The sequence below is a fragment of the Salmo salar genome, chromosome ssa13, assembly GCF_905237065.1.
Source record: "Salmo salar chromosome ssa13, Ssal_v3.1, whole genome shotgun sequence".
NCBI lineage: Eukaryota > Metazoa > Chordata > Actinopteri > Salmoniformes > Salmonidae > Salmo > Salmo salar.
In genome coordinates, this window is record NC_059454.1 from 91,759,102 (window position 1) to 91,771,354 (window position 12,253).

Consider the following 12,253-nt stretch of genomic DNA (forward strand, 5'->3'; position numbering starts at 1 on the left):
CTTTGCTTTCGTCAAAGAATCCTCCATTTGCAGCAATTACAGCCTTGCAGACCTTTGGCATTCTAGTTGTCAATTTATTGAGGTAATCTGAAGAGATTTCACCCCATGCTTTCTGAAGCAGCTCCCACAAATTGGATTGGCTTGATGGGCATTTCGGTGACTGTGCTGGGCATTCCATTATAGACAGAATACCAGCTGACTGCTTCTTCCCTAAATAGTTATTGCATAGTTTGGAGCTGTGCTTTGGGTCATTGTCCTGTTGTAGGAGGAAATTGGCTACAATTAAGCGCCGTCCACAGGGTATGGCAAGGCATTGCAAAATGGAGTGATTGGCTTCCTTCTTCAAGATCCCTTTTACCCTGTACAAATCTCCCACTTTACCACTACCAAATCACCCCCAGACCATCACATTGCCTCCACCATGGTTGACAGATGGCGTCAAGCACTCTTCTAGCATCTTTTAATTTTTTCTGTGTCTTTTCGAATGTTCTTCTTTGTGATCCGAACACCTCAAACTTAGATTTGTCTGTCCATAACACTTTTTTTTCCAATCTTCCTCTGTCCAGTGTCTGTGTTCTTTTGCCCATCTTAATCTTTTCTTTTTATTAGCTGGTTTGAGATATGGCTTTTTCTTTGCAACTCTGCCTAGAAGGCCAGCACCCCGGAGTCGCCTCTTCACTGTTGACGTTAAGACTGGTGTTTTGCGGGTACTATTTAATGAAGCTGCCAGTTGAGGACTTGTGAGGCGTCTGTTTCTCAATCTAGACACTCTAATGTACTTGTCCTCTTTCTTGCTCAGTTCTGTACCGGGGCCTCCCACTCCTCTTTCTATTCTGGTTAGAGACAGTTTGCGCTGTTCTGTGAAGGGAGTAGTACACAGCGTTGTATGAGATCTTCAGTTTCTTGGCAATTTCTCGCATGGAATAGCCTTCATTTCTCAGAACAAGAATAGATTGACGAGTTTCAGAAGAAAGTTCTTTGTTTCTGGCCATTTTGAGCCTGTAATTGAACCCACAAATGCTGATGCTCCAGATACTCAACTACTATAAAGAAGGCCAGTTTTATTGCTTCTTTAATAAGCACACAGTTTTCAGCTGTGCTAACATAATTGCAAAAGGGTTTTCTAATGATCAATTAGCCTTTTAAAATAATAAACTTGGATTAGCTAACACAACGTGCCATTGGAACACAGGAGCGATGGTTGCTGATAATTAGCCTCTGCATGCCTATGTAGATATTCCATTAAAAAATCAGCCTTTTCCAGCTCCAATAGTCATTTAGAACATTAACAATGTCTACACTGTATTTCTGATCAATTTGATGTTATTTTAATGGACAATTCTTTTTGCTTTTATTTTAAAAAGAAGGACATTTCTAAGTGACCACAAACTTTTGAACGGTAGTGTATTTTGATTTGTTTAACACCTTTTTGGTGTGTTATTGTTGTGTGTTATTTCATAGTTTTGATGTCTTCACTATTATTCTACAATGTAGAAAATAGTAAAGATTAGAAAAACCCTTGAATGAGTAGGTGTGTACAAACTTTTGACTGGTACTGTATGTATGTGTGTGTGTGTGTGTGTGTGTGTGTGTGTGTGTGTTAAAAATAGATATAATTTAATTGGATTATATCTACAGCTGTTTCTAAATGATAAAGTTTTTTCATAAATTTACCTCAAAATTGTTTTGATGGAATTACTTTTTATCAAGATTAGTAGCAGCCAGAGGAACTGTTTAAAAAGAATGGAATCAAGAGGGAATAAGCATGATTTCCAGGATCCTACAATCAGGATTTTTTGAAAACCTGGGAATTTGGGGAAAGTTACCAAATTTTTGAAACCCTAGTTACATCATAAAACTCTGATCCTGTCTGTTCATTCTGGGTCGTTGTATGGCTGTGTTTGTTTCCAATCATGAAATTTCATGATGTCTGCATTTTCCATTCCTGTTTCAGCAAACAGTAAATGAAAAGAACATGTTGTAGCTTACACAGAAGGTCCACAATGTCCCATTCATATCACAGTGAGTATAGACTAGACACTTATAAACAGGTAATCATGCCCATAGAAAAGTCCTGCCAATTGCTTGCGGTGTGATATACAGTCCTTTTGGAGCCATGGCCCATATCCAAAGAATATTCATTTATGCTAAATTTCAGAAAAATACAATTATCAATGAATGATCCTATACCGTCTTGGCATTCAAAATACATTAAGACAACAATTTCAACCATATTTAGGTAACAACTTATGTTTGTTACTGTGGTCTAGTTTTCCAATTAGGCCATTCTGACATTTAGGTGTTTTTTCACTCTAGGTTTTCTGCTTTGCTTAACTCCAGCGATGTAATGGCTACCAGATGTTAATGCTTTCATATGGTGTCTCTATGGTAGCCACTGTCTCCCAATAGTATTCTGGGACATGGTTGAGTTGGCAGTTGCTTCTCAATGCTTGGCATTACGTTATAGACCAAGCTCCAGGGAGATGTTTAAACAGGCAGTCAAAACATAATTCTAGTCCTCATCCCACCACTAGGCCCCATACCTTTTCCACAGTAAAACTTCTAGAATTAAATAATGATGCAATAGCGCCTATGCATGCAGCCATGTCTTCATGTCTTGAAAGCATCAATGTGTTCAATATGATCTACCTTTCACAATAAGGCAGCTGGTCATCTGCCAATCTTACTGTGTGACTTATGTTAAATAACTTATTTTCAGGACCTTGTTGCTCTTAAATGGGTCTTTGCTTTGTCTGAGAGTCCTGAGAGCAAATGAGAGATGTTCCTGTCTAAGCAGGTCACAGCATGGATTCAGGATGACCGGCACCAACAGTCTGTAATCAATTAAACACCATATGATCTTCTGTAGCCTTTACAGCTGCATCAAAGTCTACCATTCCCCCCAGAAACTGCACACACAACTGCAGCACATGTGTCAGACAGCCCCAGGGTCCTCAACACAGACCCCAAACTGTTCTACCATCAACACAACACACCTCTTGTTTGTCTGAGGCCCTGATGTGGCTTCACAGTTCTGGGCAGTGGGATCGGCTTTCCAACTTAAAACATTTAGGAGATACAAAATCCAGGTTTTTGGGGTGTTTGGCTTATTCAATATGAACAAATTAGAAAATGTTGGGTACAATAATGACGATTGATCAAGGTAAATAAGTATTCAGACCTCGTAGCACTCACTGTTATACAATACATTGATTTGAGAATAGCTATGGTGAAGGAAAATAAAAAGTTAAAATATAAAGAATACTGCACTATATCATAACATTTCTCAAGATGAAAAACACCCACAGAAGGGAAAATATTCCATCGACATTCGATTTGGTGCTAAACAAAATGAAACAAATGTGTCCCAAAATATATTTCAGACATCTCAACATGTGTGTTGTTTTCTCAGAATTTAAAATCATCAACACTGACCACACTTACTTGCAGCCTGAGGTGGCGTCACTGCAACCTTGGAGTAATAGTCTTTGTTTTTGCGTCTATATTTCCTTCCTTGTTTTTTTTTCGAGGAGGCTTTGTCATTGGGGCCTTCTTTACTGTGGAGTCTCCCTTCTCTGAACTGCTTTCAGAGTGGGTAGAGTCCTGTTTCTCTGGGATTTTGGCTTCTTTAGATGGCGTATCTGGCAGAGGCTTCTGTGAACTAGCGGATGTGGGAAGCAGAGCCTTTGCTCCAGGCTGGGTGCCCGTGGTCTTTTGGGGCGAGGTGGGCTTCTTTCTATGGGCCTGGAGGTGAGACAGGCTCTCCTCACAGCAGCCGGTCTCACTCCTGTTCAGGCTCTGAGTCTTCTCCTTCAGCTGAGCAGCTAAGAGAGAGGCTGCCTCCGAGTGTATGTTCAGTTGGTTAACTTCCCTGTTTAGGGATAAACTGGGGCTGTTCTCTGCGGACTCTCTGGGGATTTCAGGCTTCCGGTCAGCATGGAAGTTGCCCATTTTCCTGAGGACACTCTGCACTGCCCCGTTGATGTGCTCTATCTGCAACATACCTGATCTGTTTTTAGTTGGCTTCTTCTCCCCTTGGAAGCCAGCCCCATCTGTACATGCAGACTCTGCGGCATCGGGAGCTTGCTGCTTGCTGGCTTTCTTCCTGGAACTCATTTTCTCCTCAGCCACAGTCTTTTCCTGACTTATATTATTCTGTTTCGGCCCAGGAGATGCATGGACCCAGGATAGCTTTGGCTTTGTGGAGGGGTCTGGTGGTCGAGGTTTAACCCTCTCAGCAGCTATAGGCTTTCCATTATCTTTGACGGTGTTTGACCCTACACTGTTCTCCTTGCTGGACTGCTGGGGTGGCTGCGGAGCATGGGCCCGGAGGCGGATGCTGCTGGCTGACTCTGTGCCACTGCAGGAGCCCTCATTCTCTGAGGACCTGTGGAGTGGCAGCTCACTGGTGTTAACTGAGACCTGCATAGTCATGTCCATGTTCTCCGGCAATGTGTCTACCTCAGAGATATCATCATAATCAGCCAGTACTCTAGTCTCTGTTGTGTTGATTCTGTTCCCTTTATTTTTGTTCTGTTCTCCAGGTTCTAGAGAGGGAAGAGAGAGAGTTAAAACGACAATCATGTTATTTTCAAATAAATAAACGATAAGCAGAATCAGACTCCCCTTTCAAACCTGAGATGTTGAGGAAATAAATAGTAATGCTCTGGTAAGTGCTGTATTTCCTGTTGATGTTTTAATTGGATGACATGGTAGCAGATTAGTAAGTGTATTTGGGGTAGATCAGCTTTAATAGTGCTGATAGATTGTGGCTTCCATCAATGTAATTGTCTGTATCATTTCCAATCCCCCTTATATATATATTTTGAAATACATATACACACACATACATACATATATACACATATATACACACAGTACCAGTCAAATGTTTGGACACACCTACTCATTGAAGAGTTTTTCTTTATTTGAACTATTTTCTAATATTGTAGAATAATAGTGAAGACATCTCAACTATGAAATAACACATATGGAATCATGTATGAACCCCCAAAAAAGTGTTAAACAAATCAAAATATATTTTATATTTGAGATTCTTCAAAGTAGCCACACCTTGCCTTGATGACAGCTTTGTACACGCTTGGCATTCTCTCAACCAGCTTCATGAGGAATGCTTTTCCAAAGTCTTGAAGGAGTTCCCACATATGCTGAGCACTTGTTGGCTGCTTTTCCTTCACTCTGCGGACCAACTCATCCCAAACCATTGGGTTGAGGTCGGGTGATTGTGGAGGCCAGGTCATCTGATCCAGCACCGTCACTCTCCTTCTTGGTCAAATAGCACTTACACAGCCTGGAGGTGTGTTTTGAGTCACTGTCCTGTTGAAAAACAAATGATAGTCCCACTAAGTGCAAACCAGATGGGATGGTGTCCCACCGCCATGCTGGTGCCTTGAATTCTAAATAAATGTCAAACAGTGTCACCAGCAAAGCACCCCTACACCTCCTCCTCCATGCTTCACGGTGGGAACCCCACATGCAGAGATCATACGTTCACCTACTCTGTGTCTCACAAAGACACGGCGGATGGAACCAAAATGTATTTTGCTCATGTTTCTTGTCCCAAGCAAGTCTCTTCTTCTTATTGGTGTCCTTTAGCAGTGGTTTCTTCGCAGCAATTCAACCATGAATGTCACGCCCTGACCATAGAAAGCCCTCGGGTTCTCTATGGTCTAATAGGTCAGAGCGTGACTAGGGGGGTTTCTAGATAGTATATTTCTATGTTGGTGTATGTGTATGGTTCCCAATTGGAGGCAGCTGATAATCGTTGCCTCTAATTGGGGATTACACTTAGTGTGTTCCTTTTCCCACCTGCGATGTGGGATATTGTTTTGTATGTGTGCGCCACGTATTTCACATCGTTATATCTTTGTTGTCTTCAGAGGTTTCACTATTATTAAAATGTGGAACTCTACTCACGCTGCGCCTTGGTCCAATTATTTATATGACGATCGTGACAGAATATCCCACCATTACAGGACCAAGCAACGTGCCCAGGAGGTGAAGGAGAGTTGGACATGGGAAGAGATACTGGGTGGATGCGAGACCCTTCCTTGGCGGGAGTCGCCGAGGAGTAAAGGAGGACAGCAACGACGCCGGGGTCCGCGGCCACAAATAGCCCAAGGGCAACCCCAAGTTTTTTTTGGGGGGGGGCACAAGGGGCGGTCGGCCGAGCCGAGGAGAGAGCCAGAGACCGTCTGGGAGTCGAAGTAGTTTGAGGAGGGATATCGGAGAGAGATGTTGGCTAGGAGTATGCTGCAGCGCAGGCGTTTTGAGGAGCGTGTCATCAGTCCGGTGCAAACTGTGCCGGCTCCACACACCACGTCTACAGTGTGCCTCCCCAGCCCGGTACGTCCTGTGCCGGCTCCCCGCTCTCGCCCTGAGAGCGTGTCATCAGTCCAGTGCAACCTGTGCCGGCTCCACGCACCAGACTTCCAGTGCGCCTTCCCAGCCCGGTAAGTCCTGTGCCGGCTCCCTGCACTCGTCCACCAGTGCGTGTGTACAGTCCGGAGTCTCCAGTGACGGTCTACAGCCCGGAACCTCCAGTGACGGTTCACAGTCCAGAGCTTCCAGTGACGGTCCACAGTCCGGAGCCTCCAGTGACGGTCCACTGCCCGGAGCCTCCAGTGAAGGTCCACGGCTCGGAGCTTCCTGTGCCAGTGCCATGGCCAGAGCCTTCCACTGTGCCGGTGTCCAGTCCCGCTCCATGGCCGGAGCCTTCCTCTGCGCCGGTGCTCAGTCCAGGCACGGCGTCCAGTCCCGCTCCATGGCCGGAGCCTTCCTCTGCGCCGGTGCTCAGTCCAGGCACGGCGTCCAGTCCCGCTCCATGGCCGGAGCCTTCCTCTGCGCCGGTGCTCAGTCCAGGCACGGCGTCCAGTCCCGCTCCATGGCCTGAGCCTTCCTCTGCGCCGGTGCCCAGTCCATGGCCGGATCCACGGTCTGAGCGGGTGCTACGTCCCGCACCAGAGCCGCCACCGATGCTAGTTGCCCACCCTTTTTTGGTTACTACATGATTCCTACATGATTCTATTTTGTAGTAAAAGTAGTAGTACTACTTGCACAAACTCATTTGCTAGTAGAAAATAGTAAAAATAAAGAAAAACCCTTAAATGAGTAGGTGTGTCCAAACTTTTGACTGGTACTGTATATATTATTATTTTCTCCTAACCCTACCACCACTCCCCTAATTGGAGTAAACTAATGGACAACAACAGAGGGGGTTTTAATGCAGCATGCAGTATCATCCAAGAGTGACAGGGAAGATTTAGTTTGTGACACTGACCGTCAGGGACAGCATAGACATGTCCATCCCCTGTGGTCTCTACGGAAGAGGAGGCTCGGGACGACCCGCAGGTGGTGGGTTGCTCTACAGCGGAGGGGGGCTCGATGAAACTACAGTTGAAAGTATTCTCAGGGTCATGGTGGGACACTGTGGAGAACAGAAACAGAGCTTCTAACCTTTAGAACCTACATTCACTAAAGATTTGAACTTATCTGTTGACAATGATAAGACACTGAGTTCACTGTCACAGCCATTCAGAGAGAAAGCAAAGCAAAATACCAAGGATAAAGGATGCTACTTTTAATATATTGGAATTTGGCTGGTTTATCATCAGTCGTGAGAACCCGGTGAAAACACACATTAACATGGATGTTAAACATTGAACAACAAGTATGACAGAAATGCAAATGAGTTTGTGCAAGTAGTACGTACCATCAACTTTGGGTAGCTTCTGCCGTCTCAGTGGGATGCAAGGAAGCTTAGAGCTGATTCGTGTAAACCCTCCACAGAGTCTTCTTTTGGATTTTTTCTCAGGGCTAAAAGCAAACACCAGACAAACAAAACAAGCAGTAAAGTCTGAGTTTAAATCCAACCAATCTGACAATATCTCATGATGTACTGTTCCCAATACAAACAACAATGAATCTGTGTTTTCATTTTCCATCCACTTGACTTACTCGTTCTGTTTGTTCTGTCTACAGATACAGCAGCAACACAACAAGGAGAGGAGCAGGAGGAGGAGACAGGTGACCAGCACCCCTGCTGCCATCACACCCATCCTCTGGTTAGGCTCTGTTCAAAGAGCAGAGGTCACTAATCTGTCACCATTGCCACAGAATAAACATATTTTCAAAAATAAATATTGTCCCTAAGTGTTTTTATGGCGGATACATACGTTACCAATAAGCTTTCTGGAAAAAGCATAGATGTATATTACTCATCACATAAGATACGTATGTTTTAGGAAAGGTTCTTACGTAGGTTACATGCTCCAGTCACTGTGTTGCAGTTGTTGTCATGGCAGGAACAGATCTGGGCACAGTTAACCCCATACTGACCCTCTGAACAGCTCACATTACAGCTGCATAGGGAAGAAAGGCAAACGACATGGCTGAAAACTTTGTTGGGCAATATGCTCTTTGCATTATTTTTGCATGTTGAAATGTTTTGCACTCACTAGGCACCAGAGAAGCCAGGGTCACAGAGACACTCTCCTGTAGCGAAGTGACACATCCCATTGAAGCAGCTGTTGCAGTTACTGACACAGTTCTCTCCATAGGTTCCATTCAGGCACTTGAGCTCACATCTGTAAAGACAAAAATGGTTGAAAAAACTCAGAGGTGATATAATTCCCTTCTCATAATTTCTCTACAATCATCTACATTTGATTATTCAAATCAAATCAAATGTTATTGGTCACATACACATGGTTAGTAGATGTTATTGCGAGTGTAGCGAAATGCTTGTGCTTCTAGTTCCGACAGTGCAGTAATATCTAACAACTAATCTAACAATTACACAACAACTACCTAATACACACAAATCTAAGTAAATGGATTGAATAACAATACATACATATAAATATATGGATGAGCAATGACAGAGTGGCACACTTGTAGGCAAAGTGCAATAGATGGTATAAAAATACAGTATATACATATGAGATGAGTAATGCAACGAATGTAAACATTATTAATGTGGCATTATTAAAGTGACTAGTGATCTATTTATTAAAGATGTTGAATGTGACAGGAAGCTCATAATCATATTCCTACCGATCACCCATCCAACCAGGGTTGCAGTGGGGACAATAGCCGTCGATGCGGTTGCAGAAGTGTCCATCTTTGCAGGGTGAGCACACGTCCTCGCAGTTTTCACCAAAGAACCCAGGAGCACACATCTGGTCACACCTGGTGCCATTCCAACCACGTTCACATGCAACGCAACGTCCCTCTGCCACCTTGCAGGGCTGTTGGCCTTTACAGTGACCACACCTGGAAGAACAGTAAGACCAAGTCCTCAGTAACATTATAAACAACATGAATAGCATGGACCAACTTAATTCATAACAGTCATACTCATGCTAAACTAGTGTTTCCAAATGGTTGGTTCCCTTATAGCATCTGCCACAGGCTTTCAGCCAAGGCTAGTTCCTTTGTTGCTAGAAACTGGATTGCGGCTATAGGTATTGGTTTTGGTTGCCAACAGCTTTAGGTGGCCAAAAAACTGTAGGTGGGTCACAGCTCAAAACAGTTTGTCAATCACATTCAATTTGACAGCTTCACCACATGTCTACCACAATAGGCACAGTACAGCAGACTGAACGAGAAAAGAGAAAAGACATGTTTGTCGTATCCAGCTAATTAACCTCTGTGGTTCCAACTAAGTTATCTTTGTCCAACACAGCTGTGTCACAAACCTGTTTCTGCAATTCTGTCCGTAGAACCCAGCTGGACACGGCTCCCTGCAAAACTTCCCTCTAAATCCTGGCCTGCAGGTGCACGATCCATCCGCCTGGTTACAGCGTCCATGGATACACTGGCACATGCGCTCGCAATGAGTACCCCACAAACGCTGTCGACACTTGCAGCGCCCGGTGAGCTGGTCACACGGAGAACCGTTGCAGGCACACTGAGCAGCACAGTTCCTCTCATACCAGCCGGGGTTGCAGTGGCACTGGCCCGTTCCCACATCACACACAGAGTTGATGCTGCAGTGACAGTTGTTGGAGCACTGGGAGCCCCAGAAGCCTGCGTAGCACGTACAAGCGCCTGTCTCCTGGTTGCATTGGCCCTTCTGGCAATCGCAGGCTCTCTCACAGTTTGGCCCCCAGCGATTAGGGTTACAGGTGCAGGCCCCAGTGACATCCTCGCAACTCCCGTTGGGATGGCAGTCACACTTACCCCTACAGTCAGGTCCCCAGAACTGGGACGGACATTCTACAGGGAGGATGAAAGGCAAATATGTGTCAATAATGAGATCATTTGTGTACTAAGTTCTCTCTGGACGTAGGCTATGTAGTTCTGAGTAGTAGGCTACCTGGACTGGCTGTATGTGAAAATGACTAGTGTTAACACATTAACACTACCTTTCACAGGAATTGATGCTTTAAATAAATGTCAAAATTACATTTAAAAGGGGCAATCTGCAGTTGCTACATCCATTTTTGGACTTACAAATTAATGACATGTACCCATTGATTCTTGAAGAATATAACTTATTAATGCCTCAGGAGCTTAGTTCAGCTGTTGTACCCCATCAGAACCCAAAATATAAGCTTGTTTTACTTCAATGTTTGTAAACAGAGTAAATGTAAACAAACATTATATAGCCTCAAAACCAGGTTAAAATGTTACTTTTTGGATTGTCAGTCCATGTATCCATAGCTCTGTCTATGAATTGGAGTGTTCACATTTCTCCAGCCCCATCCCTAAGCTTTTTGTTATTGTTTCAACTACTGATTACCGCTTTAATGATAGCTGTGAGGTAGTAACAGGATACTTACTCGTGTCACAAGTGGCTCCAAAATAACCAGAACGACAGCGGCATTCGTTGGGTCGCACACAAACTTCATTCTCTTTGCAGGTGAAGTTACTCTCACAAATTGCTGAAAGAAAACCATTGGGCGAGTTAGTTCACATTAAATGGTTATGCTTTTAGAAATGAAAGAGGAAATGGTTGTGAAGTCTACTCCCAATGATCTGATTCAGGTTTGTTAATTCCTATAAAAGAGGCGTTCAACTACTCACGTATTAAGCACTCATCTCCTTGCTGTGCGAAGCCACTACAGCATTGGAGCCTGTCGGATATGGGAGGGAGAAACAAGTTATCTGTATTTGATTCATATAACCTAACGTCATTTAACTATTTCTATCCAAACTAATATTATGATCACATTGCAATCATGACAGATAGTCTAATAAATCTAAATATTAAACATGATCCTAATCACGTTGAGATGCAAATCGGACACAGCATTCAAAGTGCAGGGAATTACTGGCACAAAGAAAAAATGAGGCATTTGACCAAATAAGCAGTGATCTGAGGAAGGTTACAGTATCTGTGTGTAGAAAGGGCTTGAGTATTCAGAAAATCTCAAACTATATCTAAAAAAAATGTGAAGCATGTTTATCTACCGTCACTGACTTGAATCAGGCCGCTGTAATAGTTTTGTCCATCAATGTCAAGCCTAAAACTTATTTAACATAATAATCACTTACCCAGCTTCGCATACATTTCTACCTCTGGGATTTAGTTCTTGGCTGTAAATTCCCCAAAATATGAAATTTAGAAGCACAATTACAAAGACATTTCTCGTTGTTTCCATGTCGTGACGAACACCATCCCTCCAATGGCTTTCCCGTGGAAATATGTCTGACTTTCTTCCAAAAAGCACTGAAACGTTTTTTCTATGTTGTCCAAAAAGTTACCCATCCAGAGGGTGGCGGTATGCTCTAGTAAATGAAGTAGCCTACCGGTAGGCTGTTAGCCCAAAGTCTGTGCTTCAATGACAATTTGCAAATTCGGTATGAAGAAGTAATGGGAAAAAGTTGTAAACCTCTCTGGGACCTCCCCAATGCAACTACATCACCAACTCCCCACCCTCCAGTAAAACAGACTACCATATGAAAACCTGGGAAGTTACAGAGTAGATTCAGTACTTAGTCAATGGCTCTCTCTGTTGTTGAAAATAGGAAGTAGCACATTCTCACAGTACACATACACTATGTCTATGGTCGGATTCATGACAACTAGTTCCGCATTTCTTTCCGCCTTGTCGGCATATGTATTGACTTGGGTGAAATGTTATCTCAAACAAAAACCTTTATGACAGAATGGTTGCACAAATCTGGCTCCCAGGCAGTATTGAATTGTAGGATAAATAAACCCATTGATTGCTGTACTTTCTTTCAGGCAGGCGATACCATTAAGTCAAACACACTAGCACACCTT

At 43.6% G+C, this 12,253-nt stretch overlaps 1 protein-coding gene across 1 annotated transcript; it reads right to left on the minus strand.

Moving 5' to 3' along the window:
• Nucleotides 1-1,684: 1,684 nt before the first annotated feature.
• LOC106568197 (scavenger receptor class F member 2-like) lies at nucleotides 1,685-11,847 on the minus strand. Its single transcript, XM_014138324.2, has 11 exons — nucleotides 11,521-11,847; nucleotides 11,050-11,099; nucleotides 10,806-10,907; nucleotides 9,720-10,239; nucleotides 9,076-9,294; nucleotides 8,478-8,606; nucleotides 8,278-8,381; nucleotides 7,978-8,092; nucleotides 7,733-7,836; nucleotides 7,301-7,447; nucleotides 1,685-4,547 (listed from the first exon to the last, which is right to left on the minus strand). The coding sequence occupies exons 1-11, from the start codon at nucleotides 11,625-11,627 to the stop codon at nucleotides 3,463-3,465; spliced, it is 2,682 nt and encodes an 893-aa protein (XP_013993799.2). The 5' UTR covers nucleotides 11,628-11,847; the 3' UTR covers nucleotides 1,685-3,462.
• Nucleotides 11,848-12,253: the final 406 nt, after the last annotated feature.

Coding starts and splice junctions, on each gene's coding strand:
- LOC106568197 (XM_014138324.2), bottom strand. CDS start 11,627: ATGGAAACAACGAGAAATGTCTTTGTAATTGTGCTTCTAAATTTCATA. Junction 9,295..9,719: donor GGACAGAATTGCAGAAACAG/GTTTGTGACACA, acceptor CTGTTCTTCCAG/GTGTGGTCACTGTAAAGGCC. Junction 7,448..7,732: donor GAAGCTACCCAAAGTTGATG/GTACGTACTACT, acceptor TGTTCTCCACAG/TGTCCCACCATGACCCTGAG.